Genomic DNA, 25,916 nt, shown 5'->3' with positions numbered 1-25,916 from the left:
GACATGCAATTAACTATTTCTGGCTCTTGTTAGTCATGGGACCTTGAAATCGACCTCACTTTTCTTTTGTATAAACCCTTAAATATTGAGTTGTTGAGGTTGATTAGAAGTATAAATAGCTTTCAGTCCCATTACAGACTTGTATGCTCTTTGTGGACTTTATTTGTAGACAATTTGGTCATCAAAAGTGTGACCTCCTCCATTGGATTTAAAGGCAGTAAGTTCCCTGTTTGTATCTTTTCCAAACAACCCCATGTCAAGGCAAGTATGTTATGTTGTTGAGCAAAAGCAAATACGCTGACTATCGCACATTAGTGACAGTTCTTGAATGATTTGACCATTTTCAAACTGCAACCTTTTGAAATCTGACAACGGAATATTTTTGGGAAAATGCCTTAACAGTTCAATATCGTGTTAAATGATATATTCAAATTTGACATAATGTTACAGTGGTTTGCAAGAATATTAACTATGCATTAATTAGCAATAAAACATCTGCCTCAACTTTTTATGACCACTTGGGCCCAGAAGGTTAATGTTGGTCATGATGGTACTTTTTTTATGTGGTGCTTAGTGTTGCATGTTAGTCTTTCAATAATAGATGGCCGTTAATGTACAACAGCGCTCTCTAGTGTTCAACAAAGCAACTGCGTGAAGTCAAGAAGCCAGCATTCTTCCACTTATGAAATGCCTTCGCATAATAACGCTCAATACGAGGTACGTATGTTAACACGTATTTTATATATGTATTTCATTCTAATTGCAGTCATCGTCGTGGGAGTGGCCTTTTCCCGAATTCAAATGAATAAATGAAGTCTGATGAATAAATAATTGTTTGAGCTAAATACACGTGTTTTCGTACTTTGCAGGCATTTTGGAGCGTTTCCGGGAAGAGAGCGAGTCGCTGACATGTCCACAGGCTTTGGATGCCGGATCGAGCCGAAGTGTCTGCAAGCTCAGCTTCATGACGAAGTCCACGTCAGCGGGCCGAGCCAACCACAGGCAACACTGGCGTTTGCACACAACACTCACGCTCGCACGCACACACGCACACGCGCCGCACCGACGCTGGCTTGTGGATCTCTGATGTTTTTTCCACCACTGCTTGTTTCTTGTGGTCCGTCCGCCTTCTTCGGCTCTTGCACCCCTTCAGTGAGCAGCGCGGAGTGCGGTTGAACTTGGGGGAGGAGGTAAGATGCTTTTCAAAGAAGCGCATCCTCGGAGTGGAAGCTTGAGATGAGATGTTGGCTCAAGGGGTGTTTCCAGCCAGACGCATCTGTGTAATTTCGGGGGATTCTCTAACCTGGACCTCCAGCCCAGCCTCATAGATGATCCTTCCCCGCGCGACTTGGTGGCTTTGGTTCGCCGTGGAGCATCTGGAGCATCCGGAGACCAGGTATGGCAGTGGCCAATATGGTGTGTTTCTCTGACGTGGAAACTTTCCTGGACTCGCACCCCGAGTTATTCGAGGACTACTTGAACCGAAAGGGCACTTATGGCATGGTGGAGAAGTGGCTGAAGAACCACCAGGCGGCCAAGTCGGGTCCGGCGGCCGCGACCCCGGCCGAGCCGAGGGACGAGAAGGGCGCCGCGCTGAGGGACAGCTGGGCGAGCAAATGCGACGGCTTGCAGCGGAGAGCCTCGCAGAAGGAGCTGCGCAAAACTTTCGCCCGCTCCAAAGCCGTCAATGTCAACCGAACGTACGACGAGCAGGTCAACTCGCGGGCCGAGGAGCCGCTGAGCAGCATGCGCAGGAGAGCCCTGCTGAGGAAGGCGAGCTCGCTGCCGCCGACCACCGCGCACATCTTGAGCGCGCTGCTCGAGTCCCGAGTCAACATCCCGCAGTACCCGTCCACGGCCGTGGATTTCAAATATTACCTCAAGGAGAACAACGAGAGGGAGTTCTTCCTGGAGCTCGTCAAGGACATCTCCAACGACTTGGACCTGACGAGCCTCAGCTACAAGATTCTGGTGTTCGTGTGCATCATGGTGGACGCGGACCGGTGCTCTCTGTTCCTGGTGGAGGGCACCGGAAACAAGAAGACGCTCGTGTCCAAGTTCTTTGACGTGCACGCGGGCACCACTGTGCTGCCTTCCATGAACTCGGACGAAGTGCAGGTGCCGTGGGGCAAAGGGATCATCGGATACGTGGCCGAGCACGGGGAGACGGTCAACATTCCGGACGCCTACCAGGTGATCTCCGTGATGATGATGATGATGATGATGATGATCAACGCATTAAAATCTGTCGAGTTACATCCACTGGGACAGTCTAAAATGCTTAACATGAACTAAACAAATCCAGAAAACTGTGATGAATCGTCACCAAAATGTATGGTTTGGAAATGATATATATATATATACATATATATATATATATATATATATATATATATATATATATATATATATATGGGGTTCTGCTAAGTTATCTAGTTTTAGTATCTGGTGTCATGAGAATTAGAACGCTAAAATGACATTTAATTCTGAGAAAACGCTGCGATCTTGGCACGTTCATCATGTCCTGTTCTTGTCTGTGGGGCTCGCAGGATCGTCGGTTCAGTGATGAAATTGACAAGCTGACGGGCTACAAGACCAAGTCGCTTTTGTGCATGCCCATTCGCAACAGTGATGGCGAGATCATCGGAGTGGCTCAGGCCATCAACAAGACCTCAAGTGTGGAAATCTTCACCGAAGATGATGAAAAGGTAATCTTTTCATTACGGTGGGGGGGAGCGTGTGGCGCTCTTGTCACGTTGACATTTGCGGACCATATCAATATTACCCGCTTATTTGCCTTTGTTTGATTTTCATATGCTCTTGCCTCGCTGCCAATGATCCCACCTATCGGTACTCAAAAGGATGGATTTTTTTGTCACTTTCTAATGCCTCCATGATGCAAAGTGGACGCTAGTTAACCAGGGTGATCACCGATCACCGTTGCAAAGTGGGTACTTGGACACCACATCGACAGAACGTGACCATGTGTGAAGTTGATTGAAAAACTGAACGACACAGTGCTGCCACCTACTGGTGCGGAGGCTCATTTAAAAAAATCTTATTTTCGCCAACCTTTTAGCCTGATAAGATGGTGGTCAGCACAATTTCAGACATTTTTCAGCAAACCTTCGAATTGAGCACGAGAGCAGTCAAAGTAACTTCCAAAAAAATAAATAATTCACAAAGAGCAAATTTCTTTTTTTTTTCACTTGCAAGGAGCTGAATCTCTGTAACTGGTTCTTCCCTTGAAAGACTTTTGGGAAAGCTTTTACGCAAAGTATCTAATTTGCAGTACAGTTCAGATACGTAAGCAGTAGTTTTTGTTTTCTTTTTTTTTTCCAATGCCATATTTTCCAGACTATAAGCCGCTACTTTTTTCCCAATTTTGAACCATGCGGCTAATACAAGGGTGCGGCTTTTCTGTGGATTTTTCTTCCACCAGTAGGGGGTGCTCTATAGTTCAGAAAATACGCTAAATAAATCTAGATTTTTTTTTCTCTTCCAGCAAGTGAGTCAATCAAAAATGACCAGTTGATTGTCATTAATAGTATTTTTTAAAAATGTTTATTCAAAGTAAATTTATATTTAAGTCATCGTTGATATTTGTTAGCAGTCTTCAAGTCGCCAATGGCGGTTAAGTGCTCTCTTTCGCCAATCATAATGACATAAAACTATTATCCACCTTACACGAACAACTGGAGGCAATGTTTGGTAGTTCTAGTTTGCCACCCCCCCTCCATGCTTTATGACATACTATAGATTATTCCAATAATTCACACATGCGGAATCGTGGCTCCGATGCTTAGCGTCTCGGCGTGTTCAACAGTTCCTGCCAAACGTTGGAGCAAACCACACTCAGTTGGTGTCTTTATACATTTTATTTTTACGTGGCCTGCGTGATCAGCGTTGAGCTTGAGTTTGGCGTTACCACGCTGGCAGTTAGATTGCCTCCGGGGGATTTTCCTGGCGAAAACTGTGATGAGAAAATGAGACCGAGGAGCTCTATTGCTTGGTTGATATGAATGACAATGTTGTGTCGATTTGATTTCACACCACTTGTGCTACATACCGGGAAAGCTGCGGTATGTTCTCTGTCTGATGTGCTTTTATTTCCCCAATTTCCAATTTAGACAAATGAGATCGAACGAGGAGACAGAAATGATCGCTTGAATTTTTTTTTCCTTGCCCATCGCGTTCGTTTGTATGGTAATTTCCTGCCAGACAGAATTTGTTGCCCTTGTGCTCTCCCCCTAAAAATTGGCTTAGTAAAATCCTACTCACTATGTTGTATTATTCTGCAAACAAAAAAAAAAAAAAAAACATGTAATTTGCATATTCATATGGCCTTTGAGAATTTCTTTATTCAGGCGAGTCTCATGGAACAAAAACAAATGTTATGAATATGGGTCAAATTTTTGGGGAATTTGGAAAGCTTGTGAGTGGCTTTACCGTTCACAACACACTTACGCTTGTCTATGGATGAATTAGTAATGAATTGTAATGGCAACATGAACACACAACGCAGCAAGCGGCTCCGTAATAAGAAAATGTGTTTCGCTCCGCAAAGTGTTAGACAATGCCGCCATATTAGATGTCATTACAAAGATTTTCAATTGTCTTTGCACGTCGAAACCTTATAGGCTATCCAAACACGCGCCGGTTGGCTTTAATCCCACGCCGCCGCTTTAATTGTGTCGTGATGATCCTCCGCAGGATGGAAGGCCTTTGGGGAGTTTTCGTAATGACTCCCGTCGACGTATAATTGCGTTATCGTTCGTTGTCTTATGTGCAGAAGCTTACTTCGTTGTGTCACTTTACGTCTCGCATGTTCGCACGGATGATTTGTTTCTGTGAGATGCGACGAATGAGGAGCCGCTTCTCCATTTTAAAATCACCGCGTTGAAGAACCGGCGACCAAGCCAGCTTAAAAGTCGCCTGTCACTAACAGCGGTGCGGTTGAAGTGGAATGGCGTGCTCTTGAACGCGCATCAGTTGGGATCAAGTAGGTTATTTTAAGACAGGAGGGGAGAACGAGGTTCAATTAAGTCAAGACCGCACTATTTGTATTGGAAGAAGAACAGGAGAAGCACGACACGTTCTTTGCTCTGTGCTGCCTTTTGAGAAAGTTGCATTAAAAGCGTCGCTCGGCAATCGCCTCGCTTGCCTCGGCCCCAAATGTTGCTCACAATCAACACAACTGAGCCATCAACGCTTTTTTTTTCTTCATATCTCATTCTTAACGTCAGCGTTCACGCTCTCGAAATGGAAGCTGCCGACGCAAAACAAGCGTGCCAATGGTTATTGGTTTAACAACAATCACCTTCCCACGTGTGCAATTCTCAGAACTCGGTCGAAAATGACCCGCTCGTTTGCGTTCATGAATTAATTGCGGCCAAATGAAGAGCCAACCTTGTAAATTCTCACGGCATGCCTCGTATGAAACAGCAGCTGCGGACCACCGAGTCATTGCGCGTAGAGTAAGTGAGCCGGCCTTTGTTATTAAAGCACTCTTTTCCTGCTGGTCAGTCGGCATGTCTGGAGGCCAAACCTCTGTTTGTAATGCAACCTTGTCTAATGGCCTGCCCGACAGAACGTAATTAGCGCGAGCGCTGCTTTTCTTGCGTTTGCCTCTTCGTAGCGCAGACGGATCCATAGCCAGATCCCTAAAGTCCTCCTCACTAATGAATCTTTCTCTGCCCTGCCTGATGACTGCTGCCTTTCCGGATGATCGTTATTAGAGAATTCCAGAGGACAGCTGAAATAGCATCAGCATCATTTAAAAAACAGAGCAAGGTGCTTGACTTGGTAAAATTATTGAACGAATGCCTAAATACCTGGAGCCATGCAGTAGATCGTACACAGAGGTGCTTTTATTGTATTTCGCCGCTGTAAGATTAAAAAGGGGAAGTCAAGCCCAATTTTTTGTTCCATGCATGCCCACAATTGGAAACATGGCATTCTGATTAATATTGCGTTTGTGGAATATGAGTTAAGCAGTAAAATCCACCCGTTTTAGGCCATCGCAGGCCTTCTGTCGACTGAAAATGACATCACAGTTGCTCAGGGCTCAGCTAATCACCAGTCTTGCCTCGGCGTCAGAAAACACGTCGTTGGTTGTTATCTAAGCCCCGAGCAACTGTGATGTCATTTTTAGTCGACAGAAGTGACAAAATGGCCGCCCCCTGAGGTGTCTGAACACAGGTGGATTTTGCTGCTTAATCTCATATTCCACAAACGCAATATTCACCAGAATGCCATATTTCGACTAGTGAAGGCACATAAATACCAATGATAGCCTCGAAAAAAAGTTACTATCTATATACTATAAAAAGTACCAAATTGTGTATATCGCACATATTACTTCCTGCCCACCAAAACATTTTAAGCACACACAATACAAATACACAGCAGTCATCTCTAAAATCGAATCCGTATTTCCTGCATGTCCATTTGCAGTGAAGTGGCTCCGTAAATCACTTTGCTCAAGAGTAGCGTATTTTCACAAAGCAGACGGCACTGCTTCGCACGTCTTCATTTGTGGCCTGATGAGTAATCGATACATTGTGTCATCCCGGAAGAGGAGACGCATATCAGCAGCTGCAGCCGAGGCGCTTGCCATTCATGTATTGTTGCGCCTTCCTCACCTTCACGTTGGACTCAGGGCTGGTAAATATTTGTGTATTTGTTGTCGACACTGCGGTAACAAAAGAGGAGGCCCTCGACCTAAATTTTATTCATTTTAAGTTACGAGTGCGGACACTTTATAGTTTTGGTGTGTTGATTTCAAGCCATGTGCACTGTTATTAAGCATTTCTCCGTGCCAAGTCAAGTGTGTGCTTTCATTGACGTGCATTATGAATCAAGCACGGCAGGAAGTAGGAAATGTTGTTTGATTACATTATTTATGTATAGAATATATGAGCGCGTTTATTGTATCAGCCCAAGGCGCAATAAGTCAGACTGTTCAGTCAAATGGTAAAATGTCAGTTAAATTGATGAATCCAGCAAGTCGTGACATCATCAAAAATTTTTTTTTTCTCTTTGCACTGATTAAAAACGGAGGGGGGGGGCATTTTTCTAGAATGAAAATAATATGAAATGTGTTCCGATATGTAAGTTGATTAAAACACACTTAAAGTTCTCAATTAAGTTCGTCAACAAGATATGGAAAAAATGTGGAACTTTGATGTTTTACTTGATGGAGGTGTTGCAGGAATGATGGAATGCAGGGTGACATCCAGGTTTCGGCTTCTGGTTATTGACAGATAAAGCTGACTTGAAGGGGGATGGTTTAATGTGTACTGAGGTAGAGTTGGGTACATTTCGAAGAGTACAGAATTTTCATCCAATTAAACAGTAAAATTTGAGAGTAAAATATTCTGCGTAAAATTCTGCGTAAAATGTACTCTGAGAATTTTACATGGAATATTTTACTTAAATTTTACTCTATGAAATTTACTGAGTCATTTCAATCCACATTTACAGGTGTTTTAAAATGTTGAAAAGGACTGGCATTGAGCCTTGTGGCACACCATGGTTAACAGATAATAGAGGTTGGAGCGGAATAAGGACTGTACCGATTACGGACTGTACCGATTCACTGTCAGAAGCTACATGAATCGACTCAAGTGGTCACAATCAACTTCCATGAGGACAATGCGCTCTGAGTGCAGTTTGCCGCTCTCGTCGTTGGCGTATCCCGCCAGAAAGCTTTTTGTTCATCTCTGAAAACAGATGTTTGGAGATGAGGTGATAGATGTCATTCGGTGCCATCGGGCACCGAACATTCGCTTTGCTGCTGCTGCTGCTGATGGACGATAAGACAAATTTTCTTTTTTATGTTCGCAGGTGCTGCAGATGTACCTGCCCTTCTGCGGCATAGCCATCTCCAACGCTCAACTCTTTGCTGCCTCGAGGAAAGAATACGACAGGAGTCGGGTACGTAGCTCGTGACCCCGCCCCAATTTCCCTTTTTCAGAATCAGCGATTCCCTCCCTTGGCGCTCGCCGATCACCTGCGCGGGGGATGGGCCTAATTTCAGATGAGGGCTCGGTCGGAGGGAACGTTATGAGATGCACTTCTTCACGTTGAGAGAACATTATGAGAACACAATTCTGTGGGAGAGAAATGGTTTTATGTGCTTGGTATGAGATTGGATTGGCTCTGCCATACATCAAGGACTTAATATGCTTTGACTGGGGAAGCTAATCATGCCGCATTGTTCATCGCTCAAGAATAACAATGATACGAAGCAAAGCGTCTTTATTGTTTACAGAGCAACCTGTCGAATGCGTTCTTATTCACTGCCGCGGCATCAAAACCCGTTGGCAGTTGTATTGTCAGCGTGTTTGTTCGCTTCCGATATCCAGGCACTCCTTGAGGTCGTCAACGATCTGTTTGAGGAACAGACGGATCTGGAGAAAATTGTCAGAAAGATCATGCATCGTGCGCAAACATTGCTGAAGTGCGAGCGCTGTTCTGTTCAGTTGCTGGAGGACATTGAGTCACCGGTACCGTTTCTTTTTATACAAACATTTTGTGTTCCGACAACACTTTAGTTAGTTTACTGATTTGTCCCTTTTGAATGTTTCAGGTGGTGAAGTTCACAAAGTCTTTTGAATTATTGTCACCTAAGTGCAGTGCTGACGCTGAAACAAGGTACATAAAAGATTATTTGACTTTGCTCTTGTTGTCCATAAAAGCCGAAAGACCTTTTTCCATTAAATGTGTCCAAATGGGAAAGAAAAAAAAAAATCAAGTTTTGCTTTTCATTTCCTCTCTTTTCATCCGGATGACCTTTCCTCTGTGTCATATTTCTCCATATTTTGCATCTGAATCTCAAACGCTTTTCATCAAGGACTAAATAAAAATAAAGGATACTCGTGTGCTTGTGGGAGGACTGAAAAGCAGGCTGATGGTGGGAGCCGTCTTTAATTTGATTTGGAGAATTCTCACCACCGCTAGGCATGGCTGGGTGTGGAAAGATTGAATTATTGTTTAGAACGTTTTGATGAACACTTTGTACACCGCCCACAACATTTGCTATGCTTCGCCAATGAGCTCCAATAACGGAGTTGCCGGAGTTGCAAAGATTATCTGTTTTCATCAAACACCATTAGTAAGGTTTTCATTTAACACTATGTAAATTAAATACTATACTATGATTTATATATATATATATATATATATATATATATATATAAAACACACTTTGCATAGCCGTGCTACATTTTCATGGGAACGGCCGTGCGAAATGTCAACATGGATTTTTCTTACTTTGAAAAAAATAAGAGGCAGATGTTTCATATTCACTTCATCTGCCATGATTTATGTTTTCTCTTTAGTTTGAAGGACAGTCTGGAAAAGTCTTCCTACTCTGACTGGCTCATCAACAACAGCATTGCAGAGCTGGTTGCATCCACGGGACTTCCTGTCAACATCAGCGACGCCTACCAGGATCCTCGCTTTGATGCTGAGGTAACCACACAGCAATCCTTTTTTTTTTTAAATGATACTCAGTGACGCCACGTCATGTTAGACGGGTCATTTGTACAAACACCTGGTCAGTAGTTTGTAGAAATAACAGACAAGACGGACCTCTCGTAAAAATTTGAAATGAAATGAAATTGACCTACTTTGGACTTAGTAAGTCGATACTGTTGTATTGTATGTTCGTATTGTATGTTCAATTATTTTTTATATGAATGTCCTTTCTAGGCTGACCAGTTCTCGGACTTCCATATTCGCTCTGTGCTTTGCGTGCCTATATGGAACAGCGATCACCAAATCATCGGTAAGTCAAGAAATAAAATTCACTTATAATAAATCATAATTTTATTTTATTTTTTTCTTTTGGGGGGGGGGGGTGGAGGTGACTTTTATTTATTTTGACCTGTTTTTATTTTCCACAAAAGAGTCATTTTGATCACTTATGTTCTATTACAAACCTTTTATTTTTCTATAATGCATCCTGAAAAACTTGCCTGTTACGAAATAAATCCTCACAGTTATGTGTCATAATTTTCATCACATTACGTGAAGAGTTGATTTTTGCCAGCCTCATCATGTCCACTCTGTCAATGTGAAATATCAACTGACATAAAAAGCTTCCGGAAAGATTTCAATATATTTATTACACCGTATGCAGCTAGCTTGCTAGCGGAATCATGTTGCTAAGTGCAGTTGCTCGTTAAATGCTAACATTAGCAGAAAATGTCCACCCCAGTCAGCAAGCTTTGCCCATACGCACTTCTAATCACAAATTAAAAAAATTATACACTGAATATGATTTGAAGATGATGTAATTGAACATTTTTTTGCAATGGGAAAGTCTCAAAAACTAATCAACAGCTTCTACTCTTCCGGGTGTCTTGACGCATGATGCTAGGAGGATGAGTAAATATGTTCAGCATTTGTGGTCACGATCGGTCCTCATAAGTACTTTTAATTGGTCCTTGTCTCTCGTGTTGTTGTTGTGTGTCGACAAATGTTGGTGACAGAAGCTATATCAGAGGTTGCGTTTCTGTTATTAGATTCAGTCGATACTTTGGTGGTGTTTCCTCCTTGCAAATCAGCCGCCGGGACAACACCACACACCGACACTGCCATAAATCATTGATCCTCTCTTTGGTGTCGAGGTTTAATACTTCTGTGAGGTGGCAACGATTCGCAACCTTCGCGATACAGGATTTGATCTGAAATCTCAAACAGGATGTCGTTATTTTCATGGAGTCAAAAGGAATCAGCGTGTTTGCAAATGGCTAGTTTAGACGAGTGTGTGTCTTTGTGTGCTTTCTTTTGCGTGGGTGTTAATGCATTTGTCAGGGACAGGAAGCGGAGAAAAAAAAAAGAGCAGAACAAGCGAATGAAAAAAAAAAAGTGGCGTGTGTGGGTGGCACCTGAGGAACCTGGAGTGAAAAAAAGAATGATAGAAACAAATCAGCGGAAGATGAAATTCTCAAGTCAAGGTTACTTTTGATTCGTGAATGAATGTTCTTGTGGCATCTCTCAAGGTAAGCAGCGGCTCATGCGAAATGAAATCCTCATAAATGCGGGTGTCATTAAGACAACAATAGAACACATTTCAGAGTTGGACCAAGTTAGGACAGTTAATTGAAGCACCTCCTGAAAAACTGTGATGGGGAAAAAAGTTGTTAATAAGCTCTCTATAGTTCAGAAAATACGCTAAATAAATCTTGATTTTTTTTTCTCTTGGGTCTGTTCCGTTTTAATGAACAAAGTTGTTGCCGTGTTAAAAGGCACTGTTTTAACAATTTCTGTACCATTATGTTCATTCACAGTATAAAAATCGTTCTGTACTCGCAGTCAACAACTAATTTTTTCAACATAGAAGAAAGGTCTTTTTTTTTTCAAAAAGAGTTGCTTATACACAGCTCGTCACGTTTAGCCATGTCATCCTCCCACGTTATTTTATGTCCATCTGGCTTTGTTGACGAGATGGCCGTGGCTAGCATGAACATAGTTAGCCTAATCGTAGCATAAGCCACATCGACAAAAATGAACGAATGCTTCAGTTAGCCAACAAAACATGATCAGAAAGTGTGCCAGTGGATATGTTTACGCTGTTCAATTGAATATTTACCCTTTTTGGTGGCCCACTCATCCCCAGGGGGCCTCAAGCAGCCGCTTTATTCGCTAATGCCTTCTGAGTGGGTCATGTTAGCGCAGATGCTAATACGACCACAACATGAAAGCTGTCCACAAAATCAATGTAATCCAGGGTGACTATGGCAATGGCAGCTCGGGATACTTTCTTCATGATTTTTGAAGCTGTTATTTACAGCCGAAACCGCACGACATATTGTTGCTTGAAGCTGTGCCGAATGTTTTCTGAGGTCAGCGTGCAAATTGCCCTTCTGTCTGAATTAGTGTGAACAGAAGGTTCATGGCAAAAACCCCAACTGCAGTCCGCCGTCAGAATGTGTAAGCGCAAAAAAAAAAAACGGGACACTCGGGCCTCTCTCCCCCCTTGAACTCACATGGCACTCGGCGGAGCGCGCGTCGCTCCCCCCCCCCACTTCCAGCCCGAGCCAAGCGCCAACAGCCCCCTTTGAATTCAATCAATAAGCTTCGCATAACTGCTTAGAGCGGTGCTTGCAAATTGCTTGCCTCATTTGTCAGCTGTACAGTGGCTGATAAATGCTCACCTCAAGATGAAAATGGCGACCTAAACCAAATGATCATTTGAGTATGCTTGCGTTTTTAACGCCTGGATCTTCAGCGGCAGTTCTCCGACACCGGAACCATAGAAATGGATGAAATATTCATGTTCAATGTGTTTTCTACTTGCATCATACACTGCCAGAAGTCGCTTGAATACTCCAAAGGCTTCTGTCCCGCTGTGTTTTCGTTGACACGTTTAATTGAATGTTCATTTTGCACTTGTCCTTTAAACCGCCATATTATCTTGCAGTGAAAAAAATTCACAATATGCAAGAAGTGGTTTTTTTGTGATGCCTCAGCATTTTGTGAGGGTTTTCTGAATACATTGTGCTTTTTTTTTTTTTTTTTTTTTTTAATCATCCTTTTGGAGCATAATTTGCAGTATCATCCCCGGCGAAGCTGGATCGCAGCTTTGTTGCAAATTTGGACTTGTTCTTGTTCAGGTGTCGCCCAAGTGTTGAACCGCCTGGATGGGAAACCATTTGATGATGCAGACCAGCGTCTCTTTGAGGTATTGCCCGAAGCCGCATTCAAAATGTTGCACGTGGAGGTTGTTCTGATATTTTTTTGTTTTTGTGAGGCTTTTGTGATCTTTTGTGGTCTGGGCATCAACAACACCATCATGTACGACCAGGTGAAGAAATCGTGGGCCAAGCAATCCGTGGCTCTGGATGTAAGAATTGTGTACTTACTTCACACTAAATGATTCATACTTTGACCATTTTGGAGTTAAAGTGTATTTTTATTCAATTAACGGACAGTGAAAATGATGCAGAAAATTCGCCAAAAAGTGTAAGCTGGCGTTTTAAGGATGACTAAATGTACTTATTTTTACTTTTGGACTAAATGTTCCCCGTTAAGAATGATCTTATTAACCCTTTTTCTCAATGTAGGCATAGAAAATATTAAAAACGTCAGGGGTGGGAAAACTTTTTGATTGGGGGGGCCACAATGGGTTCTAAAATTTGACAGAGGGGCCGGACCAGGAGCAGATGGATGGAGTGTTTTGGACACCTCACCTCATCGGAGAAAAAAAAAAAAAACATTAAATATTAAATTAAAGTGAATAAAAGCAATAACATATTGATTTCAGCTGCGCAACGCATACTTTATTGAATTTGAAAAAAAAAAAGCATTTGTGTCACTGGTGTCATTATTTTTCAGGTACTCTCTTACCACGCCACTTGCTCCAAGACTGAAGTTGACAAATTCAAGGTAAATGCGATGCAAGCACATTGCAGTAACAAACCTGTTCCGATCGTTTGGCCATCAAAAGCTTGGTGGCGATTTTTGCATTTTGCCACAAAAGGACAATACTGGAGATGCATGATTTTCTATATTTATATTCACCAACATGTCTTGGTTTGTTTGTCTGCTGCTCAGTCGGATGATGAAAAACAGACTAGGACGATGAACCTTGGTGGAGCCGGTGAGCGTAAGCCAAGGAGAAGCCCATTATATTTTTTTTCAGCAATAAGATGCCGGTACAGATGAGAACTCGTTAGACTTTCTGGAGCATCGTGCGATATGATATATATATTTTTTCACTCATTAATTTTTACTTGGCTCTTTACTACTGTTTGTTTGGCAAATGTTTGGTACATATTTTGTGACTTCCTGTATGAGCGCATAGACGACATACAGTGGATAACAAACTGATTTTACCATGAAAATAAAACAATTGCGAAATAAAAAACAAAAAACAGCAATCACTAGACAATTACCGTATTTTCTGGACGATAAGCCGCTACTCGATTTTGAACCATGCGGCTAATACAACGGTGCAGCTTTTCTGTGGATTTCTTTTTCACCACTAGGGGCGCTCTATAGTTCAGAAAATACATTAAATGCATCTTGATTTTTTTTGTCTTGGGTCTGTTCTGTTTTAATTAGCAAAGTTGTTGCCGTATTAAAAGGCACTGTTTTAACCATCTGATGATGTGCCTCCCACAACTCGACAGAAAATTGCGGCTTACAGTCTGGTGCGGCTTGTATATCTTTTTTTTTTTCCCCAAAAAAGTTGCTGCAGCTAATATATATATTATGTGAATTCTTCATAAAACACAAAAGATGTTTGACATTTTTAATTGCTTTGACATTTCTGAAATATAGTATGCCCTATTTTCCCACATTTCCAAGTGAATGATTTTCCCATGTGACCATTACAGCAAAATAGGAACCCACATCTTTAAAAAAATAATAAAATAAAACTCCCCCCTTGTGCGCCTGTGTGATCTCTTCAGCAGTGTGCTGTGCATCATCGCCCCCAGCCCAGCCCACCCCAGCCCTAGCCCCGCCACCACCACAACCCACTTCTTTCATAACTGCTCTACATATGGATCCTTATTGAGCGCGCTAATCTGCAAGAGCCAGTGGCGTCAGTAAATAAACCTGGCTGACATTTGCAGAAACCTCAAGCAACGAATTAAGAGAGAGGTCAAGATACACCTGAGTGTTGAGCATCAGTGCGGAGATTCTGACGAAACACACACACACACGCGTATATGTACTCCAACCATGACAAATGTGTGCATTTTCCAAAATGACGTGCTGCTCCGGTCATCCACGTAGTTAACAGCACTAAGGAAGCTCTCGTTCAACCACACTTGACTACGAATATGCTCGACCGAGATCGTTTATGAGCAAATGCTTGACTAACGATGTCGCATTTTGCATCAAATCAGCCGTAAGAGTAAAGAGCGCAATCTGGTTTTCGGCCTCCCTCATTAATGCGAGCCCTCGACGCATCCCGTGACCTCGGCGGTCTTCTAAAACTCGTTTCCTCTGTCCCTCTGGGCGTTTTCCACGCGGCAGGCCGCCAACATCCCCCTGGTGTGCGAGCTGGGCATCGACAAGCTCTCCTTTGACGATTTCTCGCTGGACGTGGATGCCATGATAACGGCCGCTCTGAGGATGTTTATGGAGCTGGGAATGGTTCCCAAGTTTAAGATCGACTACGAGGTGAGGACACGCCCAATGTTCTTAAGGACCTTTTTCACAACACTGAAATCCAGTGGTAGGCCGTCAGGAACAGCAAAGCCATTTTATCTTGTATTTTGTTTGTTACGGACGGCTTGACCTGATTGCGGATGCAGTCACGTCGCAAATGCGAAAAATCCTCACTTATCTCCCCCCCAACTCGTCTTGTTGTGTGTTACCCCCCCCCCCCCTCTAGACGCTGTGCCGATGGCTGCTGACTGTGAGGAAAAACTACCGAATGGTTCTGTACCACAACTGGAGGCATGCCTTCAATGTGTGCCAGTGCATGTTTGCCATGCTCACGGTAAGGAGAAAACTCGAAAGTCTCCCGGAGCTTATTTTAATTTGGCAAAAGAGAACACAACCTGGAAATTGTTTTATATAAAAATGACATGCGGAGCGAGTAATAGTCTGTTATTAGCTCATGCGCTACACAAGCTGCACTGAGATTGCAATATTCTGTTATTATAATTTCAAAGCACATCAGGTAAGGCCGGAATATTTTCATCACATGTATTGATTTTTTTTTTTTTTTTTTTTTAATAATTTCAGTTCTTTACATTTTGTACTCAAATCTCCCGAGAACAGGTCAGCAAATGAAAACGTATTGATGATGGATGTTAACAAAAGTAAAATGTAATTAGTTTGTCATCGATCAGCACTGGAGTTCTACTTGTGACTCGATGCATGAAGAGTAATAAATACTTTAATTTAGAATGTAGCAGGGTAAAAAGCATAAATGTATTTTTTTTTATGCTGTTGTACATCTTTATCTGGAGTTAACGTTCACTCATTTTTAAATGAAAACTGAATCGCATGGCTTGTATTCCCTTGACTTGACACTTTTAATGACTCATTAATAATATTAATTAAATCCAGTTGATTTCATGAAGAAATTCAACTCGCAACGATATGTGGAGTTCTTGAAAGTGGCGGCTTCTAAATGGCTCAATATTTAGACTGGCTTGTAATAAGACGAGTGTTTTTAATTGTGTCGTTGCCATGGTGACAGCAAGATTGTCGTTCTCAAACATTTGACACCAAAGTGCCGCTTCAAAAATTGCCGAGCCCTCCAAGCGCCACCATAATGAGCAAACGTTAAAATCCCGTCACGTCGTCGCCACGCGTGTTCCTCAAAAACACGACACACGATGTCTTCCCAACAAAGTCAATCTGTATTTATTATTTAGCTTGAACGCGAATATGGCTCGTGAAAATAGCAATTCTTCTTATCTTGGCCGCTTTCCCCACCAATGTTCTGAAGTGTCTCACTCAGCACTCTTGAACTCATTCATCCACGTCGCAAAATGTAAACATCTGCTTGTCCCACTGCTCCATTTTTGGGGCGGGTTTGTTCTTCTTCTTCTGGCGAGCCTTTGCCACTTCTACTTAATATCCTTCTCACAGCTTGTTCAAATCAGAACGAAAATGCCGAGTGTGCATGTTTGGCTTTGTTTTCTCATCTTCCGATCAGACGGCCGGCTTCCAGGAGACTCTGACAGAAGTGGAGATCTTAGCGCTCATCGTGGGTTGCGTGTGTCACGACTTGGATCACCGGGGCACCAACAACGCCTTCCAGGCAAAGTAAGTGTCTCCGACTTTTCTTTCCTCTGATGAACGCGCATCCCTCCTACACGCTGTTGAGAGTGTTTCGCCACCTGCAAGCAGTCGACGGATCAGCAAAAGTCAAGTGGCAAGTTGCGTAAGACTTACGTAAGTGGCTGACTGACGGGGACATTTCGATGAGCGGGCGACGTATCGGTTGCTTTATGTTTACGAGTCGTACTATATCGTTAGCGGCGGGAGACGGAAACGACGATTCAAATTCTCATGAGCACACTTTACTTCCACTTCTCCAAGCGCTGTTGTGGCTTCGTGCGAAATGTCGTTTGCTGAACACGATGCGCGTCGCACAAGCAAAGACACAACAAGTACAAACATTTGCAAGCGAAACAGTTAACCAACAAAGTGTTAACGTCTATTTATAAACCACGCCCTCTTATAACTGGCCACACCCTGATCAGATTTAAGTAATTCAATTCAAAGTCATGGTATGGGAATTGGCACACACAAACCCCCCATTTTGGACTCAATGGATGTTGGTATTTGATGTTGTTTTATTATGTGTGTGTGTGTGTGTGTGTGTGTGTGTCAGGACAGGCTCGGCTCTTGCTTTGCTTTACGGGACCTCCGCCACTCTGGAGCACCACCACTTCAACCACGCTGTGATGATCCTGCAAAGCGAGGTGAGCGCGTTTGCTTTTTTTTTTTTTTTTTGCTGCTACAATGCAGCGTTCCAGATGTTCCCCCGTCAATGACCGCACAACGCTACATTTGGACGCAACACATTGACTTGCACGTGGCCCGTTCATCAAGTGCATTTACGGGTGTGGTTTTAACCCTCTCCATAGATTGGCTGCTCTAGTTTTGTACGATCTTGGCAGTGCAAATTTAAGCTCCCACGTTGTCTTGTGAATGGCATTACAACGTAGTGATGCTCACGATTATTTTTTTGTTTGGGTGGGGATACGCAGGGGCGGAGCTAAATGGTGACCAACGGTGGCATAGAGCACTTGTGATTTCCGCAGAATGAAAAATGTTTGACCTGTGTTACTAAATCTGCAATAATAATTACGATAATTGTGACGAGAAAATAGCTGCAATGACAGTTGCTCATGTTGGCAGCTAAAACCAAAATGGACAAAAAACAAAATGGAAATCATCGCTAACATGCATGTGCAGCAACATTCTGGTTCGTATAGTTTATAGTTGCATCCGCCGTTTATTTTTGCAGCCTACTTTACATTTACAAAGATGAAAGGATTTCATGTCGTTTGAGCCAGACGGCAAACATGTGGCCACTGTAATAATATGTGAAATGAGTAAACAAAACAAAAGCTAAACAAAAGCTCATAGTGCCCTTAAATCAATGCAATTATGGTAGCGATTGATTTAGTGGTAATTGGTTGAGCGAGAGACATCTTAGCAGGTGACTTGTTTTTTTTTCTGAAGTTGTAATTAAAGATGTTTTGCGGGTGCAGCTGAGCGACAGAGGCTTAGTCGCCTTCATTATCACGCTGCTGACAAAGCTGACAAATGTTTTCTTTGAATATCCTAATGGTTTCTTCTCGATAACGTCATTGAACCAGAGCTGTCCTATTAGCATATAAATGAATCGTATGGCTAATTCAAAGAGAAGACCAGGCTCAGGTTTCTATCTGCTGGCTTGCACCAATCATTAATTACAATATACAATTTTATATATTAATTCTTCTCATTGCATGGCTTCTTTTGCTGCCGCCATTCTCACTTTGCTTTATTACAGAATGTGAAAAGTGCTTCATGAATGGATCCAGTTTAAAAGTAAACTAATCAAGTTGGAATGCAAATTAAAATACTCATTTACATCCCCTCAATCCGTTTTCTTCTGCGTCATTTTGCAAGTGAGAGCGATGCTTGGGTGCCGTAACGGGGTGGAGACCGACAATTATTATGAATAAGGCCGAAACGACATCAAGATCGCAACCTGAGGGCGGGGGACTGACTGTCAAAAAAGGGTCAAGTGCCCACATCTGATCACTGCTTTAATTTGGCCATAGGAATGAGGTCACATGCCTCTTCATGACTTTAAGTGTGATGTTGTTTCTATACAACAGTCCTACAAGGGTTATTTATTAATAAAGAGTAATATAAAAGCGACATGTATTTAGTTAGTTAGTTGGCTCCAACATCACAAATAGCAGTGAACTATAGTGTTAGCTAATCGGCTATTAGCGCAACATGCTAACCAGCCAAAGCGGCCAAAACATTTTTTTGACTCTCTTTGTCTTCACAGGGTCACAACATCTTCTCCAACCTGTCGTCCACGGAGTACAGCAACCTCATGCAGCTGCTCAAACAGTCTATTCTGGCCACTGATCTCACTCTTTACTTTGAGTACGTGCCACATTATCGGCTTCGAAATCACAAATCGGGCGGTTGTGCAGGAGAAATCACGATATCATCCTGAAAGAGTTTTCAACCGGTCCTGGCTTTAGTTTGGTTCACACCGCCCCCTTGTGGATTTTGTGTGTTTTACACTTGCTACTTCTCCCCATTCAGGAACAGAAACACTTTCTTTGAACTGGTGAACAAAGGGGAATATAACTGGAACGTGAAGGCCCACAGAGACATGTGCAGGTGAAACTGCATGATAAAAAAAAAAAGGTTCCTTTTCGCTAAAAATCCCCAAAAATAACGCAGACCATCCTTTTCCTCCTGAGATCCATGATGATGACCGCATGTGATCTCGGCGCAGTCACCAAGCCTTGGGAAATATCGCGCAAGGTGAGCTATTCAGCCTCGCCTGTGTGATGCAGGGCTCAAAATGTGCTTGGAAACATTTCTTTATGTTTCCCTCGCTCCAGGTGGCTGAGTTAGTGACCAGCGAGTTCTTTGAGCAGGGCGACAGGGAACGCTCAGAGTTGAAGCTCACACCCTCGGTGAGTAGAGAAGAACATTTCAGTGATGTTTGCCCAATATCCAGCTATGTTGTCTCACAAAAGTGAGTTCACTGTGAGTACAGTTTTGTCAATATTTGACAAAAATTTTGTGCTTCAGCTCGGTTTTCAATCTTCTTGTAGCCTTTTCACATTTTCACACTGGGGTGTACTCACTTTTGTTGCCACGAGTTTGGACAATGACTGTATGTGGAGTTATTATCATTATTTTTATTTATTTATTTATTTATTTATTTATTTATTTATTTATTCATGTATTTGTTAATTTGCTTTAATGTTTTGCCTGATTGTTGATAAAGCAGGTGTAAAAACAATAGACTCTCTAAGGCCAATCACATTCGGTTCTGAAAATGTTCTAAACCGTCAAATAAGTGTCAAAAACAAAATTAAGTCGAATGGAAATATCTGGAAATGTGCTTGCCGAGTTGTTCAGCCATTTTGTATGAAAAGTCTTGAGCGACGAACCCATGCCAAAATGTTGCGAGGTGTGAAAAAAATGAACAGACTCATTCTAATAAAGTTTGATAATATAATCAAAGCATGCTCAAGCACACAATTTTTATCTTGAGCGACCGACTCTGATTTTCTCTGCAAATTCACGACTTTTTTTAATCGCTTCAGTCTAAGTTACTGATGCGTTTTGAATTCCGTCGTGTCCTGACTGCTTCGTTGTGACTCTTTGAAGGCCAACCTCTATTGTTACGCCTTTTTCAAGGACTGAGAACGTACGCAGACATTTGTGAAGAACCACCGCCGCTTTTCATGCTTGTGCAATTAAGCACAATGCCTAATCAAGCCGGGCCACATTGGCCGCGCTTTAATACGACGCACCGCCACCCGCCGTGCTCTTTATGTTCAACTTGTACAGTTTAAAGCGTGGGTGTTGCAAATAAAATATTCAATTGTGCAGTGAGTTGAAGCAGCTATCTCTGAAGCGCAGCCTCTGTGAAGACTCTTATTAAACGTTGCAGAAGAAAAAAGGTGGCGGAGAAAATGAGAAATGATTTGCGACTTCCGTCCACGCGACAAGACCTGAACTGAACGACTCACACCTCCGTTTGTCTTTCAGGCCATCTTTGACCGAAACCGAAAAGACGAGCTGCCCGGTCTTCAATTGGAGTGGATCGATGGAATTTGTGCGCCGCTCTATGAGGTAAACCAGTTCAGGAAAAGAAAGAAGCAAACTGAGCAAATCTGAAATGTGCAAAATTTTCCAAATGCTAAAAACGTGCGGTGTGTTTTGACAACAAGCCAGTAGGGGGCACCATTGGGGAGAGTCCTGAATCCTGTCCATCATTTCAGTGTTCACTCGATGTGATGAACCGAATAGTCGACGAGTCGCATATGACGACTTGACTACTCTGCAGCGATGTTCGCCAATTTTTTGGCACATTGTCTTAAAATCTGCTGTCGTCTGTGCCGTATCTTAAGCCATTGTTTTGTCATTCGTATGCGCGGCGCATGAAGCGATAAACTTCGTGGCACAATCAGACGAGCCACAGTTTAAATAATTTTTTTAGAGCCGTGATTTGAATCAAGAACCGCCATTTTTTTTCCTTTTGTTTTTTTTTTTTCATTTACTTCTCTGTACTGCCGACTTTCTCTTTGAGGCTGAATGCGTGCGGCCTGTGAGAAAAATGTGCGTTCGCCGATGACGTCAATGAGCCACGCGACCGCCCCTGCCGCTGCGTGGGCGGCGGAAGGCGAAGCGAGATGAGGCGCGAGCGAAGCCATCACGGCTGGGCGACACCAATCATGTCCAGCGTCCCGTTTATTCAATTAGGTGACGCGCGTAAGAACGGATGGCGCGCGTTGCGTTCAAAGCATCAAAGTCGACATTGCGTTACGTGCGCGGGGGCGCTTTTCACCGCGCGCACCGCTGATGTTTGGAGGATGCAGATAGGGAGCTCACGATCACGCCGCCGCCAATTAGACGAGAGGGGGAGAACCGAGGCAGATGCGAGGCAGCGGGGAGGCAATGGTTGCAAGGTCTCCTTCTTGATCTTGTTGATCTCTTTCTCCTGGCGCTGGCTTGATGCTCCATGGAATATTAATCGTCCCCTTATATAACCGTCCTGCGCTTCTTCCTCGCTCTTCCAGTGAGGCACAGTGACAACATTCCATGGCGGATGTGTACGAGTCAGAAATCCGTGTTTGGGACCCTTCGCTGTCCCATCGCAATTATCAATTCATATACGCACGCATTCAAAGCTCTTTTGCATGACCTTGTGAAAAAAACAATAAAGATGTCCGAGAGTGTTTATTTCCTAGGGCAGACAAAAGCCAAAAGTGTGCCGGCAATGCACCTCCCGAGGTTTTCATCGGTCGTGTGAGTGGAATTCATTTCATCCGAAGCTGAGTTAATGGATCGAGTAGACTCGGCGCAGCGCCTGGATGGAGATGAATAATGGCTGGAATAATGTGCTCAAGTTCTACTTGGTGCCGAGTGGACATCAACAGAACCGAAAAAAACAAAAACATTCCACTCTCCAAAGAGTGTGTAAAAGCAACATTTGCAATTATGTTGTTTAAATCTGTCGGCAGAGTTCACCTGACATCTCAAACTGGGACAAAATCGCCCGCTTTTTTTTTCTAATGAACTTCCTTTGTCTGCACAAGAAGCACACGTATGACACATGTATGTGATTGTCTCGCAGAATTTGCCACAGTCGAAAAAATGGTTACATGCCGGTGACGCTCACGAGGCTGTTTCTATGACAACCTGGTGCGAGGGGCTTGGCGGCCCCACACAACGAAGAAAGGACAGGAAGAGTTGGAAGCAACAGCGAGTGGGGCTTCAAACTGCTTAGCGACACTTGCATTTGATTTTTACGGTCAAATTCAACATAAAAAGAAATACATGTCGACTTAAAAACAAAAGAAAAAACACACACAAAGCTTTAATGAAGTCAGGTTAGCTTAATGCTAACATGCAGGCTAACAAATAGCATCCATGTGATGGTGTTACAACCCTTTACGCAATCAGTCGGCTATCTGAACACAAACGGTGGAGCAACATATAGATAGCTAGCATAATACTCAGAGAAGGTTTGGGTTGGCTTGACGTTTTACCGTGGTTTGGAAAAAGTCAAGGTTTCAAGAACCGGCTTTCACCAGTAGTGAGCTCTTCTTCTTTCTTCTTATTTGTTTTTTTTCTTTGAGGGCACAATATGATTGGCGACTTGCAAAGTAAACAAGCCTCTTAACGGTTAATTGCCTCGAATTAACTCACCCCCCCTCATTTTTGGTGAATAGAGAGGGGAGGGGAGAGCAGTTACCCACAGAGAGCAAAAGAGAATGAAATGGCCTGGAGTGCATTGTCTCACTTTTGTTGCTTCTCTTTTGTTTCTCTGCAGACTCTGGTCAAGTTAAATCCAAAACTGAAGCCCATGCTCGACATGATCCAAGCCAACAGATCCAAATGGGAGGAGCTGAACAATAAGCGGCAACACGAGCGCAGCGTTTCGGCCCCGGCGAGCCCCTCGGAGCCCGTCGGCTGCACGGCGCCCAAGACGGGCGGCTCCCCCTGCCGTAGCAGCAGCGCCGACCGTGCCGCCTCGACACCAGTGGGCTAGCGAGCCTTTCGTTGAGCTCTCACTTCCTCTTACGGCCTGCGACTTGTGCAGGGAAGGCGAGGGGTCCTCGGACCTTTTTGCTCCTCTGAAAAGAGCAGAAAAGCTGCCGGAGGTGTGTGAAGGTTGTCACGGTGGCCGCGGGTGCGCTGCGTCGGCTTCGCTGACTTCTGCTGTGTAGCAATTGTACAACGAGGCACCGCCCGAATATTGGAGAGGCGGCGCCTGCGTGACGGATGTTCTTTGTCAATGTGTATATATCGTAAGCTCCTGAGGCGCACGTTGCGTTCAAGAGTGCTGTCACCGAATTTTGGCCGTCGAAGGATGAAGCGTTGCCGCCGCGACTGTTCTTGCGCAACTTCCTCCCCCTCCTGTGCCTTGTTTGAAAGATTCTCCATGAAAAATGCATGGCCTCCTTGGACATGGGCACAACGGAAAATGGCACCTGTGATGGATTTATTTATTTATTTGTTTTTCTGTTTAGGTTTTTTTATGAATAATTTTGCCACTAACAACAACAACAACTTGGCATTTTCCAATTTGGAATGAAATCCGTTGTAGCATAGCACTTGTAACACTCGAAGATGCTACACAAAGATGCTGAATCCATGACTCATAGGAAAGTAGTAATTGGCAGTGACTGAAAAAGCGAGAATTGGAAACAAAAAATGTGAGTTGAAGAAGGCCAATCTTTTCCAACACAATAGTTGTGAAACTTAAACTCTAACTTTAAGTTGAATTATGAAGTCTCTGCAGTTTGTTTAATGTTGTGGGCGGGGCCTCTTTTACCCTACGGATGGATTAATAATTGAATTTAGTGTTGGTACAATTGACCTAGTTATGTAAACTCGACAGTTGAGTTCAAAGATTGACTCAGCAGTTTTAAGTGCGCATATGCTCATTTCAAATGACATGTGTAAATATATTTTGAAACATTTTTATTTTGTCATAAACGAAGACACAGTGTCCACTGTTTGTGGTTGCGCCCTCAACTGAGCAGTCGCCACTGCTTGTAAGTTTCACGTCTGGAGAATGTCCGAATGTCTGTCAATTAAATTGAAAGAGATGTTTCGGATTTATGATGATGGCGTACAAAGGCAAAATTATTGAAAACATAAACTGTCCAAATACTTCTGGGCCTAACTGGACCCAATTTCCACCCTATAAATTGATGGAAATATCCTCATCCACACACACACACAAAATGTGCCTTGATGATGTTGCCGTGTATTCCTGCTCAAGTAAACCATTCAATCTCACGGAACGATTCTTAAAGTTTATTTCTCGGACATTTGGCCTTTTTTTTCCCTCCTCACTATTTCGTCTTAGAACTTTTCACGTCCAAGGATGACTCTGACTGACTCACCTTTCGTAGTAGTACTGAAGTTCCCACCGGGTCACAAGCCAATCTTTACCCTTCAGTGGTTTACGTTTTTTGCCTTATGAGTTAATTGTGTTGTACTTTGTTGGCATCTAATTTTAATTTTTTTGTGACCTTGTGCACCTCGCCAAGCATGGTTCTTAATGTGAGTTTTTCATTGAGAAACATTTAAGTTGCATGTTTTTTAATGACTCTCGTGTTGCATTCAAAGACAACTCTGAGGATGTAGCAAGCGTGGGAGTCTAACGAATACCTCGGATTTCCATACCAACGCATGTCTTCAATTGTACTGCATGAAGTTGTGCTGATTATGAATATTACCGTTCTATTTTTCTATCAATCTCCCTCCCCTCTCGAACTGTCATTTTTTTGGGGACATGTAAGTTACATGATGTAACGTGTTTGTTTGTGTTTTTTGGATTTTAAATGGAAGAGAAAGACCAGGCATGATGACGCTGATGTGCAATGTTTTTGACTTTCTGTACTAAATTTTGAATAAACATAATGCTGCTACATGACCTGGATTTGTTTTCAGCGATGTGAGGCTGCTAACAGTTTCTCTCAGTAACGTGCTGCCCTCGTGTGGGCAAAATTGTAGCTACACTCTAAACCTCAATTAAATGTGGATCAAAAGCAAAAATAAAAAAAAAAACTGGTCAAAAGCTAATTTTAATCAGAGACAGCCTTATGTCATGATTTAAAACCTCTAAGCCCCCCGACCCCCCAGCATATTAGGTTTTATTTTCATTTTTTTGTTTTGTTCGACCCATATAAACTTGTTCAACACATTCCGAGACACAAGGAAAAAATTCCACTTCCGTCGATTTTTTTTTTTAATTTTTGCTTTTTGGGCGCCATTCATCAGCAAAACAGGCGTACGTCAGTGACGGATTGCTGACGGAATACCCACCTCTGATATATTATTATTTCTAATCGATTGTATATGTATTTCTGTGTTATTTTCATGCAGGGTCAACCCTCAAACATGGAGGACTCCAGTCCATACATTGTACATTCTCTACGTCTGAAAGGGAAGCTTCATACATTCATACAAAAGCATGAATTGGGAGCGAAGCGGCGTAAAAGTAGCAGCAGGCGCTTCTGACATGTGCAAAGTCCAAGGTTGCACGCTGCTGCTGTTGATGGCTGCTGCTGGCGGTGACGTCATTCGGCAGCGTGTAGGCGGCTGCGTGGGTGGGAAATTATTCCCAAATGAGGATGTGATGTGCGGGGAAGAAGAGCTGTCAGGAAGGGGCTAGACCACCCTCAGTTTAGCCTGCTGTCAGGCTTCTCCTGTGAACC

General features: G+C 43.1%; 1 protein-coding gene across 3 annotated transcripts; it reads left to right on the top strand.

Moving 5' to 3' along the window:
* Positions 1-686: 686 nt before the first annotated feature.
* Positions 687-25,132, top strand: pde11a (phosphodiesterase 11a). 3 transcript variants are annotated; one of them, XM_088315549.1, is made up of 21 exons: positions 687-1,190; positions 1,267-2,193; positions 2,550-2,708; positions 7,849-7,938; positions 8,370-8,510; positions 8,594-8,658; positions 9,345-9,477; positions 9,718-9,793; positions 12,627-12,694; positions 12,764-12,856; positions 13,348-13,398; positions 14,998-15,144; positions 15,359-15,466; positions 16,637-16,746; positions 17,318-17,408; positions 18,998-19,098; positions 19,264-19,341; positions 19,425-19,488; positions 19,569-19,643; positions 20,731-20,814; positions 23,018-25,132. In XM_088315549.1, exons 2-21 carry the CDS (start codon positions 1,399-1,401, stop codon positions 23,234-23,236), a joined length of 2,748 nt encoding a protein of 915 aa, XP_088171675.1. In that variant the 5' UTR covers positions 687-1,190; positions 1,267-1,398; the 3' UTR covers positions 23,237-25,132. The 3 variants fall into 3 exon arrangements, 2 of the variants coding, with proteins under 2 accessions (XP_088171675.1, XP_088171674.1); XM_088315548.1 differs by having other exon boundaries at positions 687-2,193; XR_015846527.1 differs by lacking the exons at positions 19,569-19,643; positions 20,731-20,814; positions 23,018-25,132 and having other exon boundaries at positions 687-2,193; positions 17,323-17,408; positions 19,425-19,487.
* Positions 25,133-25,916: the final 784 nt, after the last annotated feature.

Source organism: Idiotropiscis lumnitzeri, chromosome 14 (assembly GCF_059441095.1).
Source record: "Idiotropiscis lumnitzeri isolate Australia: NSW breed Sydney's pygmy pipehorse chromosome 14, RoL_Ilum_1.0, whole genome shotgun sequence".
NCBI lineage: Eukaryota > Metazoa > Chordata > Actinopteri > Syngnathiformes > Syngnathidae > Idiotropiscis > Idiotropiscis lumnitzeri.
This window is presented reverse-complemented; position numbering and strand designations above follow the sequence as displayed.